This window comes from Trichechus manatus, unplaced genomic scaffold (assembly GCF_000243295.1).
Source record: "Trichechus manatus latirostris isolate Lorelei unplaced genomic scaffold, TriManLat1.0 scaffold00046, whole genome shotgun sequence".
NCBI classification, from domain to species: Eukaryota; Metazoa; Chordata; class Mammalia; order Sirenia; family Trichechidae; genus Trichechus; species Trichechus manatus.
Window position 1 is genome coordinate 17330132 of NW_004443982.1, and position 21055 is coordinate 17351186.

At 42.2% G+C, this 21055-nt stretch overlaps 1 protein-coding gene across 1 annotated transcript in view; it reads left to right on the top strand.

Moving 5' to 3' along the window:
* The window catches only part of SRPX (sushi repeat containing protein X-linked), a 46199-nt gene that overhangs the window by 17952 nt on the left and 7192 nt on the right, over nucleotides 1-21055 (top strand). The window contains exons 5-9 of the mRNA XM_004376961.1: nucleotides 3203-3329; nucleotides 5754-5875; nucleotides 6585-6764; nucleotides 9430-9563; nucleotides 12442-12563. Of these exons, the coding sequence (XP_004377018.1) occupies nucleotides 3203-3329; nucleotides 5754-5875; nucleotides 6585-6764; nucleotides 9430-9563; nucleotides 12442-12563 (685 nt within the window). The remainder of the gene's footprint in view (nucleotides 1-3202; nucleotides 3330-5753; nucleotides 5876-6584; nucleotides 6765-9429; nucleotides 9564-12441; nucleotides 12564-21055) is intronic.

The following is a 21055-nucleotide window of genomic DNA, read 5'->3' on the forward strand; positions in this document are numbered from 1 at the left end:
CAGGACAAAATCCAGTCTTGTAGATCAGGTCCTGCCTTACTAACACAACTGCCACCTATCCTTCCTCATTAACATAATAGAGGCAGGTTTACAACATACAGGAAAATCACACAGTACCAGGAATCATGGCCTAACCAAACTGATACACACATTTTTTGGGGGACATAATTCAAACCATGACAGTCGCCATGAGTCAGAATTGACTCCATGGCAATGGGTTTGGTTTTGGGTTTTGGTTATGCCTGAGTAAAGATGTGGCAATCTGCTTCCATAAAGATTAACAGCCTAGGAAACCCTATGGGGCAGTTCTCCTCTGCCCTACAGGGTCGCTATGAGTCGGAATCAACTCGATGGCAGTGGGTTTGTAATCACATCTTAAAATTCTAGACCATGAAGAAATTCCAGAAGAGAAGAATTGCTTCACAGTCTATAAATGGGGATGATAATAACAGCCTACGAGATGGTTGTGAAGACTAAATGAGATAATGCAGGGACAGTGCTTAGCGTGGGCTCAGTAAATATTAGCTAGTATTTTCTGCAATTTAATTCTTCTTGTTTCTGGTTTGGGAGAGCATTGCTTTTGAAAAACTCAGCCAGTTTTGACTGATTATTGTTAGCTGGACATATTCTGGCTTTGGGAAGTTCTGAGACTTCACCCAGCTCATTTATGTTGGGGTGTGTTTGCTTTCTATGTCAGTGTATTTAGTTGATACAGGAAAAAAAAATCAGTATATCATCCAGATGTTTAATTTGCGTGACTCAGAGACTAAGAGTATTTTTCTACTCTGACAGTGTGGTTCCAAGAAAACATGGTAACACAACTAATTCTACATTGAAATCTATATCTTCTCCTTGGCCCCTCCCCATTTGATTTCTAAATACATATGGGTTGCCTCGGAAGAAAGTCCTGGCTATCCAATTACAAAAAATCAGCCATTGTAAACTCTATGGAGTACAGTTCTACTCTGACACACATGAAGTTACCATGAGTCATAATCGACTCCACAACTTTCTATGATAAAATTACCAGCTATATTTGACCAGCAGGGGGCAGGCATTGTACACTTATCTTTCTGATGCACCCAAAACTGTGAAATGTTCATCTGAATTATAAAAGTATACCTTCTACCACTTATCATAGTAAAAAAAATCAGAATTATGTTTGAAAGCTTAGCAAATGAAACTAGGCACCTAGAATGTGTTTAAAGCATCTTCTATTTCATTATAACTTTTATATACTTTATCAATTCTGAGAAGCATTTTTTTTCACATTTTAATATTCCTGAAATTGGGATGCATCTCCAATCAGTAGTGACTTAGATTCAATTAAATGTGGTAGTTGTTCAATTTAGGATTCGTGTATCAAGGCTGTAAATTCCTACTCCATTGAGCATGACACAGAATGAAAATGAATTTACGTAGCTGAAGGCAGAATTGTTTAACATATTATTCACAATTTATTACCCTAAATAAAATGAGAAATTATTAGACACAAGACTCAGGAGAAAGTATTTGCAGCTTTTACTTGGTACATTTAGTCTCTTAACGATGTTTGTGATTCAGGATCAACAGACATTTAGTTTTCATTCAGATTGGAGTAGTAGTAGTTAAATAATTATCAGTTGATACTCAGCAATGCAAAGCTGAATGCCACTAACTTGTACTGCCCTCTTAAAATGCATTCTTTGTATCTGTTCAGAATCATCAAGTAGAATTTGCAAATGTTTGAACTGCTACTTCTTGTGACTCCACTCAGCTGTAATTAGGTAAAATTCAACCCAGTGTAGAATTGACATCTCATTTTTTTCTAGCCCTCGTTTTCAACTCGTCCTTGGTAGTGAGGGGGTAGAACTTCTATTACCAGATGGAGAAATTACTTGGGGAAAGATGGGAGGCCTTTGGAGGGCCAGAGCCAAGGTGTACCTGCTGTCTCAGAACACCAAACTATAGTTGTGGTCCGGTGGCAGTTGGAGGGGAGAGTGGACCCAGAGGGACCATTGTCTGTTTTCAGATATTGAGGATTATATTGGGAATATAAAGACATAGCTGGAGGGTAGAGAACTTGTTCCAGTGGCAGATGCTCTGGCATGAGTTATAATTCACACTGCCACTGTCTGCATGTGTGGCCTTGTATAAATCACTTAAGCTTCCTGAGTCTCAGTTTCCACATTTGTAAAATTGGTGGCTCCTTTAAATCTCCATAGCATTCACTTTTACCTTTTCTGGGATAATACCATTTTCTGCCTTGTGTTATATTTGATATGTACTAACATCATCCCCACAATAGACTGTAAACACTTTGAAAAGCAGGGAACACATGATTCTCTGGCTTTTTTGTTAGCTGCCATTGAGTTGGTCTCCACCTCACGGCAAGGTTCCAGTTTCCAGCTGCTGTCAAGCTGACTCCGACTCATGGTGACCCCATGTGTGTCAGAGTAGAACTGCGCCCATAGGGTTTTCAAGGCTGTGACCTTTTGGAAGTAGATTACCAGGCCTTCCGAGGTTCCTCTGGGTGGACTCAGACCCGCAACCTTTTGGTTAGCATTTTGCATCACCCAGGGATTTCCATGGCAAAATACCAAAAACCAAACCTGTTGCCATCGAGTCGCTTCTGACTTATAGCGACCCTATAGGACAGAGTAGTGCTGCCCCACAGAGTTTCCAAGGAGCACCTGGTGGATTTAAACTACCGACCTTTTGGTTAGCAGCCGCAGCTCTTAACCACTACACCACCAGGGTTTCCAATAAAGATTTATTGAATTGAAGTGAATCAGACTGGATGATAGCTAAGGTACCCTTCTCTAATATTCTATGATCCTATCTTTAAAGTAGGAGGGGTTCACTAAGGCTGAATGACTTCTGCCCTCTGCTGGGTAATTGCCATGTTGCCAAGTCAGTAGACAGAGTTAGAAGAGTGGGGAGGAAGGAAATGTAGCTAATAAATGACCCTACCGGATACCTACCAAGGTCAGTTGATTATAAATTTAGCTCTGGGCATGTAAGTACTCAAACAATCTTCAAAACTCACAGGGGAGAAAGGGAAAGATGAAGGGAGTGAAGAGAAATGCAGAGGGATAAACAAACTCTTGGAAAATGGGGAGCACCTAGAGCTTTTCATATGTTAAACATTGGGTGTTGATCCCCGTAAGTTGACAGGAGATACTTCTTAATGTTGGTGAGAATGTTTTGGTTATATTTTCAGATATAGAACCTCCTAGAATTAAGTGCCCAAGTGTGAAGGAACGCATTGCTGAACCCAATAAGCTGACGGTCCGGGTGTCTTGGGATACCCCCGAGGGAAGAGACACAGCAGATGGCATTCTGACTGAGTAAGTGCAACTTGGTGGCTGGAATGGTCCTGGCCCTTTTATGTGAGATGTTACTACCAGGAGTAAGGGGTGTCTATATTCAGATGTGCTTTCAGACCTGGTCCTCCCGGTGAATGGCAAAATGGCAAACTCTGGGTGCAGCCTATTCAAGTCATCATTCTCTGTCCCCTGCACTCCTAACTGCTTCTACCCTTGCTTCCTTCAGTGTAGTCTCAATGCTGTAGCAAAGGTGATGCTTGAAAATATATGTCAGATCACACCATTTCTCTGCTCAAAACCCCACCAGTAGTTTCCCATTTCACTTAAGGTAAAAGTCCCCACCACTGCCTACCTACACTCATCTTCTATTCCACTCTTCCTCACTTTATCTGTACTAGGCACACTAGCCTCCTGCTTGTCTTCAAACACACCCAAGGTGCACCTACTACAGGATCTTTGCTCTTGTTGTTCCCTCTGCCTAGAATCCTCTTCCCCTAGATATCTGAATGGTTCCCTCTTCTCCTTCAGGTCTTTTTTCAAAAGTAATCTTAGCAAGGCCATTCCTAACCTCCTATTTAAAATTGCAATCCAGACCTTTCAGGAATTCCTATTAGTCATTCATGCTTTATTTTTCTCTGTAGTTCTTTTCACCATCTAACATACTATATATTTTACTTAATTGTTTATTGCCTGTCTCCACTACAGTGTGCTCGCTGCCATATCCCTAGTGTCTGTAACCATGCCTGGAACATAAATGGCACTCTAAATAAGTATTTATTGAAGGAAAGAAGGGAAGGAAGAAAGAATGGTGGGAAGAAGGGAATGGGGCAAAAGGAAGAAGAGAGAGCCAACTGGTTAATTCAGGGATAGAATCATTCCCATTGCCTGCCCAGAGGGCTCCTACTCATGCCACCAGGCCTTAAGAAGAGGTCACCTCCCCTGGGAAGCCTTCCGTGTCTCCCAGGTGGAGCCAGGTGCTGCTCCCCTTGTGCTGTATGAGTATGACTGAGTGTGGAACTTTTCCACCCTCCTGTTTTCAGTTCCACCTGTGTCTTTCAAACTTTATTTTTTATTTCATTTTCAAAAATTGTGACTGCATCAGATTCTTACAGAAGCTTATGAGAAAGAGAAGGTATTTGCTATGCTTTTAAACAAATGGAGCCATCTCAGAGAGGCTAGCAGCCACTAATACTTGAAATATTGTTATTATTCCTCTCAGGTGTATGTATCTACATTTCATTTGTGCCTCCTGAGGACCTTAATGTATATAATGCCCAAAGCAACATGTCTCTAATGGTGGGATTTCTGACACTTTTCCAAGACCCCTCAATACCTTATAAACAGCTACCTGGTCTGCCTACCAGTAAGGGTCTCCTCAGTGGTGACAGTGATAATTTCACATATCCATTATCAGTAAATATTCTCATCTTTCCTAAGAAGTGTGGAGGGAAGAGAAGTTATCTGTTTTTTGAAAAACAAACAAAACTTGACATTTGATCATGCTGTACCTAATGATGTCCATATCAGACAGATGGGAAGAAAGATGCTGGAATCACACTAGCCATGTGATCATGATCAAGTTCCTTAATCTTCCAGTGCCTCAGTTTCCTCATTTGTGAAACGGAGATAATAAAATCTACCTCAAAGGATTTTTGTGAAGATGAAATAAGGTATTGTATGTTAAATGCCAAGAACTGTGCCTGGCATATGTAAAGTTTACTACTACTGCTGCTACAACAACAATTATTTGGATAACCAAGGAATCACAGAGAACTTGCCTTTTGCTCAGGAAAGGTCTTCACTGGCCCAGACAGAAGAAGCAGAGAAAGTTCTACCACCCCCTGCAGGCCCAAATTACCAGTGACTGCTTGGGCTATCTCCAATAATTTTTCTCACAGAAAATTCCCTTGCCTTCTCAAGAGTGAGCAAATTCAAGTACTCCCTGGGATTGGAGATAGACTTGCACCCTGGGTTCCCAGCCTTCTCCACCCTCTGTTCTACCTCCAAGCATCACCCAGGTGTATGGGGGCTGTTTGGTGGTCAGCAGGGTTGTCTGTAGTGCTCTGAGGCTCAGTTGCAAAACTGGCAGTGCCTGTTGGTGATCCACTTGTTTGCTCATTTATTCGTTTTATTCATTCAAAAATGATTTTAGTTATGAAAACGGTAAATGAATTCCCTCCAAAGGCTTCTCTTGTTTCCCTGCACTGAGAAAAAAAAAATCTAAACTTCCCAGAAGCTAGGGCCTTCCATTTTCTGGTCTCTAACTACTCTTCCAAAACAGAGTAAAGCTCAGGAAAATTGATTCTTCAAGAATATTTGTTCTAATCAAATGGCCTGATGACTGACCCTCAGTATTCCCACGTGCTGTACAGAGTATGTGCTCATCAAATGCCCTTTAGGATCAAAATGATCATCTTTGGTTGTGTTTTTTTTTTTCCCTTTCAGTGTTATTCTAAAAGGCCTCCCCCCAGGCTCAAATTTTCCGGAAGGAGACCACAAGATCCAGTACACAGTTTATGACAGAGCTGAGAACAAGGGCACTTGCAAATTTTGGGTTAAAGTAAGAGGTAAGAATACTACTTGTTAGCTTTAGGAGAACAAAGGGAAGCAAGCTCTCAAGCAAGAACCCTCTGTGGTAGGGGCACATGCCAGTTTCAGATTTGCCTCTGTTGAGGCTGGGGAAGTGTCCTATCTTAATGCCTGAATTTCATGAGACACATCTGGATGAGGTTCAGTGCTGGGAGTTAGCCTCACTAAAGTTCAGGTCCACACCACATGGCTTATTTAAGGAGTCCCAGAAGGCAGAAATCTAGTCCCACAGGACCCCCCAGCTGGCTGTCCCAGCAGAATGTTATTCGATAACTTTTTCATTCTTGGGCTTTGGATGATCAGGTAAAGCCTGCAAGTCCTTCAGTAACTGGGGTGGTTAGGAGCCCCTTAGCTTGAGCCACCAATTGACCATGTTCTTGGTCTCCTAGAATCTTTGGTCTACCTGAGGAAAAAAAAGGTTTGTAAGGTCCTTTTCATACCTCATGGGTTGGGCAGCTAATTAACAAACCGTCTTTATTCTTTTTGGCTCAGTCTCCTCTATAACACAGGGAGCTAAGCAGTTTGATCTCACTGGTCTCATTTATATGACAATGACCATTCCAAGGTCCACCTATTGGCCAAATAGCCATCCCTGCCCACTCACCATTTAACAGGCCCCTCCCTTCCCTGGTTACCCTATGGAAGGGAGCTCAGCCCTGAGACCCTTCTGGACTTGTGTCCCTACAGTCAAACGCTGTGGCAAACTCAATGCCCCGGAGAATGGTTATGTGAAGTGTTCCAGTGACGGTGATAATTATGGAGCCACCTGTGAGTTCTCCTGCATCGGTGGCTATGAGCTACAAGGTAGCCCTGCCCGAGTGTGTCAGTCTAACCTGGCTTGGTCTGGCACAGAGCCCACCTGTGCAGGTACGTGTGCAGCCACCTCTCCAGCTAGCAGCAGAAGCTAAATACCCCTTGGTTCTGGATTCCAGTGGATAACCAAGTGCAGGGAGGGAGAGTTTCACTTCACACACTTTGAAAGGTTCAGTGTTATCCCTCTTCATCTGAGTGGGTGAACGTAGTCCCTAGGTTTCTGCTGCAACTCATCTGGCTATCCCTCCTACATTGCCTCTGATTTCCCTTTCATGTCCTGTAAGGAAGAAGGTGGAGGTAGGAACCCAGGGCCAGCCATTTATGAATGAATCAGCAGAGTCTACTTTAGTTACCCTTGTTCCTCCCTTCTACAAATGTAAGGATCTTGTTTACAAAGCCAATTTGTGGCCATGGACAGAATATAATTCCTGCTTTGAAGCTCTGGCTTGAAAGTCATGCAGACTCTGCATTTGGAATCTTTCCTTCTATGTAAGATGAGGAAAATAATACCTTAGCTACCACTTGAGTGGTTGTAAAGATGAAATGGGGTCATCCTTTGAACAGTGGATTAGAGCAGTGCCTGGCACAGAGAATGTTCTCAGTACATGTCAGCTATTATTACTGATGAACAAAAATTGGGCTGGGTAGTGATAACACTGTGAAATTTGGACTAGCCAGAAAATTCTGGACATAACTTATTTATATATCCTTTTGTCTCCCATTTTCTGGTACTTTCTCGTCATTATCCTTTCTCTTTAACCCCCACCATTCAGAGTTAGGTAGAAGAGACACATACACACCTTCATCTAAATACTTGAGGTTCTTCAATTTCATAGATTAAAAGAGAAAGAACATACCCATCCCAGACTCCCCGTCTAAGGACTTGATGCCCATCATGCTGGCATTGAGGCCCAGGGGGTATAACAAGGTCCTAGGCCTGCATGGACCAATATGGTAGCTACCATGTGGCTGTTGAGAATTTGAAGTGTGGCTAGTCTGAATTGAAACGTGCTGTAAGTGTAAAATAAACACTTATTTCAAAGACTTAGTACAAAGAAAGAATATAAAGGCTATAAAGTATCTCATTAACAATTTTTATTTTGATTACATGCTGAAATGATAATATTTCAGATATATTGGGTTAAATAAAATATATTACTACAAATTAATTTTGTCTATTTCTTTGTGCTTATATAATGCGGCTACTAAAAAATTTAAAATTACATAGTGGCTCACATTGTATTTCAAGCTGTCATAGACTCTGAGCCCCTGGGGAAAGTGTACAGGATCTCTATCACTCACTGGGGCATCCCAGTGCTGGCACAGAACTTGACATATAGCAAGCACTCAGTGGGTGTTGGCTCAGTGAATGACTGTGTAAATGAACAAATAATTCAACACAAGTGGAAAGTTTGAAATATGAACATCAAGACTATAAACCATACATGGAATTCCCTAGCTCTTCTCATATTAGCTTTTCTCCAGGGCCAGGATGGTTTGCTTATCTGTTCCTTAAACACCTTTCATTGACCTCAAAAAGCCAGTCAGCTGGGATTGGTTGTCACTTATTTGCTTAAATGGCAGACCTGTTAAAAACTGCCTTGTCCCATGTTCTCCATGGCAGAATTCCTTGCTCTGTGGTCCTCTCTGCCCTGTATTACTCTGTGCCCTCTGCACCAAGAAAGCAGACTTTGGCCTGAGCCTTTTGGCCACAAGTTAGCCTTTCCACTGCCTGTTCTTTCATCCTTATGCCTTCCTCTACCTCTGCCCTCAGCAGATGCTGTTGGTGCCTGGACCATTTGCCTTTAGCACTCCCTTCTATGCTCAGAAGGCTATTGACTGCAGTTACCTGGGTCCCTCTGATTAAGGGCTTTTTTTTTTCTGGCCGTGAAAGCATTGTAGACCCAGGCACAGGGCCAGCTGAAAGTGATAGAGCATTAGTGCCCCCAGAAACAACCCTCAATCAATGATACTCCAGTTCCTTTGTTCTTCCAGCGGGATAGCTCTGAGGTGTGCGGTACACCCATCTCCCAGAGTTTCCCAATAGGCTTGAGCTCCAGATGCTCCCAAAGATGTCCACATCCTAATACCCGGAACCTGTGAATATGTTACCTCACGTGGCAAAAGGAACTTTGCAGCTGTAATTAAGTTGAGGATCTTGAGATGGGGAGATTATCATGGATTTCTGGGTGGGCTTAACGTAATCACAAGAGTCCTTATAAGGGAAAGAGGAAGTAAGGAGGGTTAGAGTCATAGAAGGAGATAATGGAAGCAGAGGTCAGAGTAGATAAAGATGTAAAGATGCCACACTGCTGGCTTTGAAGATGGAGGAAGAGGCCATGAGCTAAGGAATGTAGGCGGCCTCTAGAAATGGAAAAGGCAAGGGAATGGATTCTCCCCTAGAGCCTCCTGAGAGAACACAACCTTGCCAGTACCTTAATATTTGCCAGTGAACCCCACTTATGACCCCCAGAACTGTAGGATAATAAGTTCGTATTGTTTCAAGCCACTAAGTTTGTGGTAATTTGTTACAGCAGCCATAGGAAATTAATACACTTCCCTACTGCCCTACCAGTGTTTCCTGCGGCCACCTCCCAAATAACCTGCTTACACTCAAATGCTTGTCTCAGGGTCTGCTCTTATGCATATGATTTGGTGTGTCATCACAGGCTATGTCGAGCAGAGGGTTTCTAACCCATGTGGCCATTTCTACTTACAGCCATGAATGTCAATGTGGGCGTTAGAACAGCAGCTGCACTTCTAGATCAGTTTTATGAGAAAAGGAGACTCCTCATTGTGTCCACACCCACAGCCCGAAACCTACTTTACCGGCTGCAGCTGGGAATGCTACAGGTGAGCCGTGGGGCAGAGGCAAGGTGGGAAAGAGACCTCTAACAGGAGAGGCCCAGCCATTTCATTAAAAGCAAAGGCTAGATTCAGTGCCTGATCCATTTACTGTGAGTTTCAGGAACTGGCACTTTAGAGCTGCCACCATTCATTTCTGGTTCTGGGGCATAACCTGATTTACATTGACTCCCGAGAGCTAACCCAGTCATTTCCCAACTAACGACGTTTGTCTGTCTTCACTACTAAGGTTAATTGGCATGCTCTCCAGGCCCAGCCAAAGAACGATTGTCTTTGCTGAACCTGTCCAGGATATGCTTGAACTGGATCAATCAGTCATCTGTCCGAATGGCTGGCCCAAGGGATGAGAGGCGTCTCAGAGGTTTCAGGCTCCAGATTCTGCTCTGGGAAACTTCTCTTACCCTCACAGAGCTCCTCAGAGAGTGGCTACCATCTTTTAGAACAGTGGTTCTCAAAGTGTGGTCCCTGGACCAGCTGCATCAACATAACCTGGGAGCTTGTTAAAAATGCAAATTCTCAGACCTCCATCCTAGACCTGCTGAATCAGAATCCACATTTTAACAAGATACCCAGGTGATTCCTAAGCACCTTGAAGTTCGAGGAGCACTTTTCTAGGAAATGTGCCCTTCTCAGCTGTGTGAATTTTGTAGCTACAAAATGAGGCATCCAGCATCTTGTGAATAAAACTAGAAACTGAAAGGGTGGAACCTAGAACTTGCTTGTTTCTATCCTGAAGATGGTTTGCAGTAAGAGTGGATGACTTGATTAAATGCTAGGGAGGCAGGATATACCCTGTGTCGTGGACACAGTGCTGCACATGTTTTTTTGAGGAATATTTCATTCCCTTATTACAGTGAATAGAGAGTGCTAAGTATTTAAAACAATCCTGGTTTAATCAAAGGCTACAGTTTTCCTTCCCATATCAACAATATACAGGCAGTCCCCGGGTTACAAACGAGATCATGTCTGAGTGTGTCTTTAAGAATTTGTAGGTCGGAACAGGTGCATACGGTTCCTATTTCGCCCTACTTTAGTGCAAGAAAGGATCCCTGGTGGCGCAGTGGTTAGGAGTTCGGCTGCTGACCAAAAGGTCGACAGGTTCGAATCCACCAGCTGCTCCTTGGAAACCCTGTGGGGCAGTTCTACCCTGTCCTGTAGGGTCGCTATGAGTCGGAATGGACTCAACAGCAACAGGTTTGGATTTTTGGTTAGTGCAAGAAAAGGCTGAAAGCCTTTTCATGATGTAAAAGCTGCACATGCAGCAAGTGAAGGTGATTATGATGAAGAATTTGTTGCGAGCAGGGGTTGGTTCAGTTGTTTCAAAGTGAGGCCAAATTTACATAACATTAAAGGGCAAGTACGCGTTGTCCGTAAGTCGGATGTTTGTAACCCAGGGACTTACTGTATTGAATAATGATAAGTTTTTCTTCACTCTTCCCATTTACTTGAAGGACTGCCCATTAACTCTGAAGAGCCACATTAAAAATCTTTTGGGTTCTCCTGATAGGAACCCAAATCACTGCATCTTTACTCCCAGTCCTTGCCACCTCACCTCCAGCCTTATATCCCCTGCCTATCAGGTAGGGGCTTGCTATTCAGGTAACAAAAGCCTGCACCCCTCCATTTTCATGGGAGATTGGCTTCTTAGGTTATATTCCAATGTATGTGTTTCCTGACCTCTTCTCATTCCATAAAAAAGCCAATATGCCAAACAACTTGCTTTCCCTATAGGTCAGCAAACTATGGCAAGTGGGCGAAATCTGGCCTGTTGTCTATTTTTGGAAATAACATTATATTGGAACACAGCTACGCTCATTCATTTACATATTATCTAGGGCTGCTTTCACACTACAGTGGCAGAGCTGAGTAGTTGCAACAGAGACTCTACAGCCCTGCAAACCCTAAAGTATTTACTCTCTGGCCCTTTACAGAAAAAGTTTGCCAACTCCTGCTCTAGTCTATCCCATTCCTTTAGGTAAATTACCAGTCAATTAGTTGATTAGTTTAATTGGCTAAATTACTAGTCAATTAATTGGATAAAATATTTGGTATTAAGGTGTTCATATGTGACCTCCCCCCATGACATATTTGTATTTGAATGAGAACTTTCAAGGAAAGGTTTGACTGACTTAGACATTTCAGTCAGAATAATAGAAAAGTATACTTTTACCTTTTCTACGAATTCTGTCACCCCATATAGGGATGTTTCCATGGAATTGCAGTAGAAAATTTGGTGTTCTAATAGTTCAGGAGTTTAAAATTTCTTTTCTCATTTAGCCAGTTTGGTCTTAGGTTACTTTTTTTTCCCCTCATTGCCACTGCCACTCCTCAGGAGACTTCCTGGCACATAGCTGACTGGGCCACATTCCCAAGGTTCTTTCCAAGGGCCAGCTCAAAGAGCTGAAACCTTTTATTCTTGTTTCCCGTGTGTTTAGGGGTGTGTGTGTGTGTGTGTGTGGAGGGGGGGCATAGGGTAGGAGGATGTGATGGGTGAAAAGGACTCTGGGAATATTTTTTGCTCTTTGCAAAAACAAACTTAGAATCCTCTGGTGGGGGGGTAGTCTTGGACATTCTTTAAGAAATTTGGCTTATGCAGAGTCTTACCCCATCTAGAAACATAGTCTGCCATTTTGCTTAGGTTTTAAAAAATCCCATTGCCAAGCCATTTCTGAATGATTCCTCCAGGAAGATATTTAAGTTTTATAGACACTAGTTTAACCTCAATTTTTCAGCTGTTTACAGGAGGTTTAGAGTGGTCACATAAACTTCTAAAAACAGACCAGTGCTTCTTTTTGCCAGTTTTTAGTTTGACATGGAAGTCTCTTTCTTTAGCCATGCTCATGCCTTCCCTATTGGTTGTTTTCAGCAAGCACAGTGCAGCATGGATCTTCGGCACATCACCATGGTGGAACTGGTGGGCGTGTTCCCAACCCTCATTGGCAGGATAGGAGCAAAGATTATGCCTCCAGCCCTAGCTCTGCAGCTCAGGTAGGGAAAAGGCCTGTCCTTAACTTTCATCCTCTATTAATGCACTTCTTTCTGATAAGGTGCCCTGATTCTTTCTATTCAGTATTGAATCCAGGCAACTTTTAATGTTTAATTCCTTTTATTCTGGAACTGTTATTACAACTATGCTAATTGGCATGTTGGTGCTTGTCCAAATAAATCACACAGTGGGTAATTACCAGTGTTCTCTTCTTTCCCCCTTCAGTCAGAGTTTTTGCTTTGTCTTTTTTTTGTTTTGGTGGGGTGGGATAGATAGGAAAGTCCTAGAAAAAGGAACAAAGCAATCCTGGTCTTATTAAGAGGGAGGGTGTCCAATTATCGTTTCCAGGCTTGGCTTCTTTTTTCTCCATCTTTCCAGGGCCCTTGTCCATACCCCCATTGTAACAATTATGTAACAATTATTTTGGTAACACTTATAAGGCCAGAACTGTGGCTTTCAGGCTCTGAATAATAGTGTATTGAAGAAGCAGAATTCAACAGCCAAAAGGTAATTTCAGAATAACCCAAATTTTTACTTGTATCTCTTGACCACTGTGTAAAGGATAATTAGGCTAAATCAAAGCTCAGGAAAATCTTCCTTTTTGGCCCATCTTTTCTCAGACACACTGCAGGGTAGGGTGCAGATCTCTGCTCTACAAGTTTCTCAAGGTCTCAAGCTGATGGTAGCTTCACCACCTTACAGCATCAACATCCAGAAAATGTAGCTTTCCAGGTTTCTACAACGGGAAGAAAGAGCGAAAACATATCACACCTCCTCTTCTATGCTTCACATTGGAGGTGACACACATTGCTTACTCTCCCAGTCCGTTGGCCAGAACTAGTCACATGATTGCAACCAAATTTCAGTGGAGGCTGGAGAATGTGTTCTGTGTTCTCAGGCAGAAAATGAAATAGCATTTATAAACCCCATCACAGGTGTTCAAAGAGGTTCACAGAAATGTCTTGAGAAATGTCTATATGATAGGAACATGTCTTTAACAAGTGATGTTACAGATTGACACAATAGCTTCTTTCTCTAATTTCTCTATTTTCCAGCCCATTCCATCTTTGATTTATACCTTTCCCCACCAAAAAGACTCCACACCTTCCCCACCAAAATAAAAAACTCAGAGGGCCAGGAAAGAAAAAATAATAATAATAAGAGGATGCCTAAATACTCTTTTAGTTGATTGAAGGAGAAGGAAGGCTGAATACACTCATAAGATTTTATATTTTATTATCCTACTACATTTGCATCTAGCACCTCCTCAGAGTATAATAGTTTTGAGGTCAGTACCAGATCTTTTCAACATTTGATACCCAGTACCTAACATAATACCTGGCACAATGTTGGTGTTCAGTAAATGGAATAAACCCCAAACTAAATCCATTGCAGTCGAGTCGATTCCAATTCATAGTGACCCTATGGGACAGAGCAGAACTGCCCCATAGGATTTCCAAGGCTCTAATCTTTACAGAAGTAGACCGCCACATCTTTCTCTCATGGAGTGGCTGGTGGGTTTGAACCTCCAACCTCTGGGTTAGCAGCTGAGTACGCTTAGCCACTGCACCACCAGGGCTCCTTAAATGGAGTAAATGTCTCTAAATTTCATTGAAACAACTTTACTATTTCCAGGGGTAGCAGTAGCCTTTTAAGACTGTATTAACAATTGCTAATGCTTAAAGTCGAAGTCTCCCAATCTCAAGACAGAGTATTGTGTTGATAGCTGCAAATTTATAATGAAAACTCTCAAAGCAGATTTTATGAAGCTTTTGCTTATGCCCTGTATTGATGTTTTTTAAAAAAACTTGTTGTAGAATTTGCTAAATGTTCTTTGGATTTCAGATGTATGTATATATATAAAACCCATTGGCATCGAGTTGATTCTGACTCATAGCGGCATAGTTAGCAGTATATATATATATATATGGAGACCTGGTAGTGCAAGTAGTTAAGCATTTGGCTGCTAACCAAAAGGTCGGCAGTTCGAATCCACCAGCTGCTCCTTGGAAACCCTATGGGGCAGTTCTGCTGTGTCCTATAGGATCGCTATGAGCTGAAATCGACTCGATGGCAATAGGTTTGGTTTTTTGGGGGAGATATATATATATATATATATATATATAAATATATAAATATAATCTTTATAAAATCTTAATGTGATTTTAAACTCTTTAAACTTGAAGAATTGAAAAATCTGATTTAAAAGACATAATATCTCTATCATTCAAATTGTGCATATTGGGGCTACTGTAGACGACTGTAACCTGAGGATGATTTAAGCAACAAGTAAGTTGCATAAATGAATTATGTAGTGGTTCATAAACTTTTTAGCCTGTCTCAGAATCACCTGGAGATTGCTGGGCCCTACCCCTCAAGTTTCCTACTCAGTAGGTCTAGGAGGGGCTTGAGAATGTGCATTCTAAAGATTTCCCAAGTGATACTGGTGTTGCTGGTGGGAGGACCACACTTGGAGAACACTGCCCTAATAGATTCTACAATTTACTGGTTTCCAGTAGTTTTTGAGGGAGAGGCAGGCAGGCCTGTCTCTGGACCTGCAGGAGGCATGGGAGGATGATACAAAGGAGGACAACTCACAAGCTCACTCCACCCCTCTCTCTTTCCATAGAAGCTCCTGAGCTACCCCTGATAGACATGCCCCTGGGCCAGGTGGACCTTTGGTCTCCCCAGCATGGTACCTCTGATAATTCCTGCATTGTCCTTGTCTGAAGCGGTGGTGACTGCAGCACCCCAGGAGGCTTTCATCTTTAATATCCTGATCCCTGTGCCCCTTCCCACCATCCTCTCACCCAGATCACCTCTCCCTGCTCAGATCCTTGATCTCTGGCTTTCCCCATCTGCTGCCAGTGAGCTCCTCGGCCAGGAGGGATGGGCCTTCTTAAGAATCCTGGCAGGCAGCTCTGGGGCCAGTGCCTCCCCTTTGAGTCTGGCACGTCTCTGATTTCTAGACAGATTAGCAGCACACAGAAGCAAAGCCAAAGGACCAGCTCTTGTTAAATGCAGATTGCTGGGTCCTGCCTCCAGAGTTTCTGATTCAGGACGTCTAGGGTGAGGCCTGAGAATTTGCATTTCTAACAAGTTCCCCTGGTGGTGCCCGTGCTGCTGGATTACACTTTGAGAACCGCTGATCTGGTGTTTTACCAAAGGTTTCACAGTTTTGAAATGGATATTTTGCAAAGCAGTCTATAAAAAGAGGGTTAAGCTTTACTGAGCAAAGCTAGCAAGGCAGAAGATAGTCCAGGTACATGTCATGCAGAGATGATCACTCAGATGCATTACCTAATGGATTCAGTGTCAGGCTGTATGTCCCTTTTATCAAACATATCAGCTAGGAACAAGGAACTAGGCAGATAGATGTTTTGTTCTTTATCCCTTTGAATTCCACCCAGAGTCTACCGCAGAGGGAAAGGGATGATTTAGCCAAATAATAGGAAGCAGGAAAGAAGAGAAGGAGAAGCAGAATGCCTGGATGATAAAATAATTATCTTCTCAGTTAGAACACTATTTTCAAATAGCACCGAGGCCATGGTAAAACTATTGAAGAGAGTCAGCAGAAAGGAGAGACCAGGTCACCACCTACCTTCTTTCTTGCCCTCATTTGTTTTAGATCTGGACATATGGGCAAATTTATGCTCCCTAGAGTAATTTTCCAGCAATCTCAAAAGTAATGAAGACCAAGAAAACCATACTATTTACACCCATGTCATTTTTGAGTCTACGGAGTTCCTTGACAGATTCTCCAGAAATAATTCATTCCCACCTGATGACAGACATTTGTGTAACTCCAATGTACTGCCAGCACCCACCCCAACCCCTCGCCACGGCACATTCTGTAGAGTGTCCAACCATCCATCCTCAAGATTTCTGTGGTCTCTTGGCCACGGTGGGATGCAGTTCTATGGCTGCTGCTAGCCTCCCGATCTGACCATACATCTCTTCCCAAGACTGTTTTCCCTCATTATATTTTGTGCCAATCCAGGCATGGGGTTCACATGAGGAATGCGTGTTCATGATAGACTGTGGCACTATGGGGAGAGGTTTCCATCCTAGCCTCATAAGCACTGTAAAATCAAATGTTCCAATTCCTCATGGATACCCTTCCGCATAGGCTCCAGACACCAACACATTGCTTGGCCCTTTTTTCCCTCCAGGCCTGCTTACCTTCCTACTTCTTGGTTTCCTGAACCACCTCCTTTTCCCTGGGACTTCCCCCTAGAAACTCAACAGGCCTCCTCTTAAAGATGCTGAGCAGGTTAGCTCTGATTCTATACTCACTTCCGTTCTCCTTTCAAGTATTTAAAGACTCCTTAATGCACTTCGCTAAATCTTCTACTCCAGGGCTCCCCTTTTAGCACGAATGAAACCTGGCTGAGGCATTGTAATGTTGTGTTTCTTTTATTTCTAGTCACTAGAAGTAGATTGGGGCCCTGATGGTGCAGAGGTTAAGCATTTGGCTGCTCACCAAAAGGTTGGCAGTTCAAATCCACCAGCCACTCCTTGGAAACTCTATGGGGCAGTTCTACTCTGTCCTATAGGGTCACTATGAGTTGGAATCCACTCAATGACAACGAGTTTTTTTTTTTAGAAGTGGATTAGCAATTTAGTTTCTCACTGAGATAAAATATTAATTATTCCCATCTTCCCTGAAACTCCCCCCTTAAAAGGTGGAAGAAAGTGTTAGTCAGTTTGAGTTTTATGGAACTTTTTTTTTTAACCTCAATCCATTTGTATGAGGAAAAAAGATTTCACTTTAAATCCAGATGGTAGGGTATATTCTTCCTCACACATGATTTCAAGACATCCAAACAGAAAAACAAAATCTAGAGGAGAGACTGAGTGGCCTAATTTTTTTTTTGAGCTCAGGCTTATCTGCTTGTTTGCTTTCTGTGGCATTTCTTATCCAAACATGTTTGTATTGATGTAACACAGTTTAAATTCTACTGTGGTGTAGTAGATAGGGTCGCTGTGAGTCGGAATGGACTCGACGGCAACGGGTTTGGATTTTTGGTTTTTATAGTAGATAAAACACTAGATACTTGAAACCAGTTAAAATTTTTTAAAAAATTATTTAGGGTACAAATTATAATTAACTGAGAGTTCAGAGTCTATAAGTCAGAATACCTGGGGAATAGATCAAACTCAACCCTCCCTATCTTGGAGGAAGTAGAGCCAGAATGCTCCTTAGAAGTGAGGATGATGAAACTTTATCTCACTTATTTTGGACACTTTATCAGGAGGGACCAATCCCTAGAGAAGGACATCATGATTGGTAAATAGAGGGTAAGAGAAAAAGAAAAAGGCCCTCAATGATATGGATTGACATAGTGACTGCAATAATGGGCTCAAATATACCTACTATTGTGAGGATGGAGCCCTGGTGACGCAGTAGTTAAGAGCTCACCTGCTAACCAAAAGGTTAGCAGTTCGAATCCACCAGGCGCTCCTTGGAAACCCTATGGGGCAGTTCTACTCTGTCCTATAGGGTCACTATGAGTCAGAGCAGACTCAACAGAACCTACCAACAAAAACAACAACACCCTTTAACTGTGTAGGGCTGGCCATGGAATAGGTCAGAACTAAAATGTGTGGAAAGTTATTTCAATCAGCTTCACCTAGTCCAGGGTTTCTTAACCTCGGCATTATCGCCATTGGTAGCAAGATAATTTTTTGTTGTAGGGGCTTGTTCTGTGCACTGTAGGTTGCTTAGCAGCATCCCTAGTCTCTATTCACTAGATGCCAGTAGTACCTCCATCCAGTTTTTTTTTAAATAAAACTTTATTGTGTTTTCAGTGAAAGGTTACACAACAAATTAGGTTCCCATTCAGTTTCTACACAAATAGTTCAGTAACATTGGTTACATTCTTCACAAGGTGTCAACGTTCTCGTTATTTCCGTTCTGGTTGGTCTGTTTCTAGTAGTCTGGTTTCCCTGTCCCTTACCTTCTCATCTTTGCTTTAAAGTAATTGTTGACCACTTGGTCTCATACAGATGCTTTTCTAAAGGAGCGCAGTAATCACAGGTGATATTCTTTTTTTTTTCTTTTAATTTTTTTTTATTGTGCTTTAGGTGAAGGTTTACAGAACAAATAGCTTCTCATTAAACAGTCAGTACACATATTGTTTATGACATTGGTTAACAACCCCATGACATGTCAACACTCTCACTTCTTGACCTTGGAGGACGTTTTTATTTTTGTTGAAAATATACATAGCCGAAGATACACCATCTCAGAAATTTCTACATGTACAATTCAGTGACATTGATTACTTTCTTCTAGTTGTGCTGCTATTCTCACTATCCTTTTCCAAATTATTCCATCACCATTATCTTCAACTCACTGTCCCCTAGGCTTCCCATCAAACCTTTTCAGTTGCTGTTGTCAATTTGATCTCACATAGATAATACTTTTTATTTGTACCTTAGATGATAGGTTTACAGAACAAATAGTTTCTCATTAAACAGTACACATATTGCCTTATAACAATGGTTAACAACCCCACGACATGTCCACACTGTCTCTTCTCAACCTTGGGTTCCCTATCACTAGCGTTCCTGTCGCCTCCTGCCTTCTAGTCCTTGTCGCTGGACTGCTGTGCCTCATTAGTCCTGTTTTGTTTTATAGGGCTGTCCAATCCCTGGCCGAATGGTGAACCTCTGGAGTGACTTCACCTCTGAGATAAAAGGGTGTCCAGGGACCATTCTCTTGGCGTTTCTCCAGTCTGTTAGGCTAGAAAATCTGGTCTTTTTCTGTGAGTGAGAATTTTGTTCTATATCCTTCTCCAGCTCTGTCCAGGACTCTCTGTTGTGAATCCTGGTCAGAGCAGTCAGTGGTGGTAGCCGGGCACCATCTAGCTGGACTGGACTGAGTCTGGTGGAGGCCCGAGTAGCTGTGGTTCATTAGTCCTTTGGAATAATCTTTTCCTTGTGTCCTGTTCTCTTCATTCTCCCTTGCTCCTGAAGGGGTGACACCAGTGGAGTATCTTAGATTGCTGCTCACAGGCTTTTAAGACCCCAGATGCTACTTACCAAGGTAGAATGTAGAACATTGTCTTTATAAACTGTGTCATGCCAATTGAGCTAGATGTTCCCCGAGACCATGGTCCCCACAGCCTTCTGGGCAGCAGTTTAGTCCCTCAGGGAGTTTGGATGTGTCTGTGGAGTTTCTATGACCTTTCCTTGTACAAGTTATGCTGGCTTCCCAAGTACTGTGTACTGTCTTACCCGTCACCAAAGTTACCGCTTATCTATTATCTATTTAGTTTCTTCCCCCACCCCTCCTATCCCTCGTAACCAACAAAAATTGTTTCTTTTTGTGTGTAAACTTTTCCATGAGTTTTTACAGTAGAGGTCTCATACAATATTTGTCCTTTTGTGATTGACTTATTTCACTCAGCATAAAGTCCTGCAGTTTCATCCATGTGATGAGATGCTTCAGAGATTCATCATTGTTCTTTCTCGTTGCATAGGACTCCATTGTGTGTATGTACCATAGTTTGTTTAATCATTCATCTGTTGATGGGCATCTAGGTTGTTTCCATCTTTTGCTGTTGTGAACAATGCTGCCATGAGCATAGGTGTGCATATGTCTATTCGAGTGAGGGCTCTTATTTCTCTAGGATATATTCCTAGGAGTGGGATTGCTGAATCCTATGGTATTTCTATTTCTAGCTTTCTAAGGAAGCGCCATATCATTTTCCAAAATGGTTGTATCATTTTGCATTCCCACCAGCAGTATATAAGACTTCCGATCTCCCCGCAGCCTCTCCAACATTTGTTATTTCCAGTGTTTTTGATTCGTGCCAGTAATGCCGGGGTGAGGTGGTATCTCATTGTGGTTTTAATTTGCATTTCTGTAATGGCTAGTGATTGTGAGCATTTCTTCATGTGTCTGTTGGCTTCTTCAGTGTCTTCTTTGGTGAAGTGTCTGTTCATTTCCTTTGCCCATCTTTTAATAGGATTATTTGTCTTTTTGTTGTAGAAGTGTTGGATTTTCTTGTAGAGTTAGAGATTAGACCTTTGTCTGACTTGTAATGTCTAAACATTTTTTCCCAGTCTGTAGGTTCTCTTTTTACTCTCTTGGTGAAGTCTTTTAATGAGCATAAGTATTTACTTTTTAGAAGATCCCAGTTATCTAGCTTATCTTCTGGGGTTTGTATGTTGTTGGTTATGGTTTGTATCCTGTTAATGTCATGCATTAGGGCCTCTAGCATTGATCGTATTTTTTCTTCTATGAACTTTATAGTTTTTGACTTAATATTTAGGTCTTTGATCCATTTTGAATTAGTTTTTGTATATGCTGTGAGGTGTGGGTCCTGTTTCATTTTTTTGCAGATGGACATCTAGTTTTGCCAGCACCATATGTTAAAACGACTGTCTTCTCCCTATTTGATGGACTTTGGGCCCTTGTCGAAGATCAGGTGACCGTAGGTGGATGGATTTACATCTGGGTTCTCAATTCTGTTCCATTGGTCAA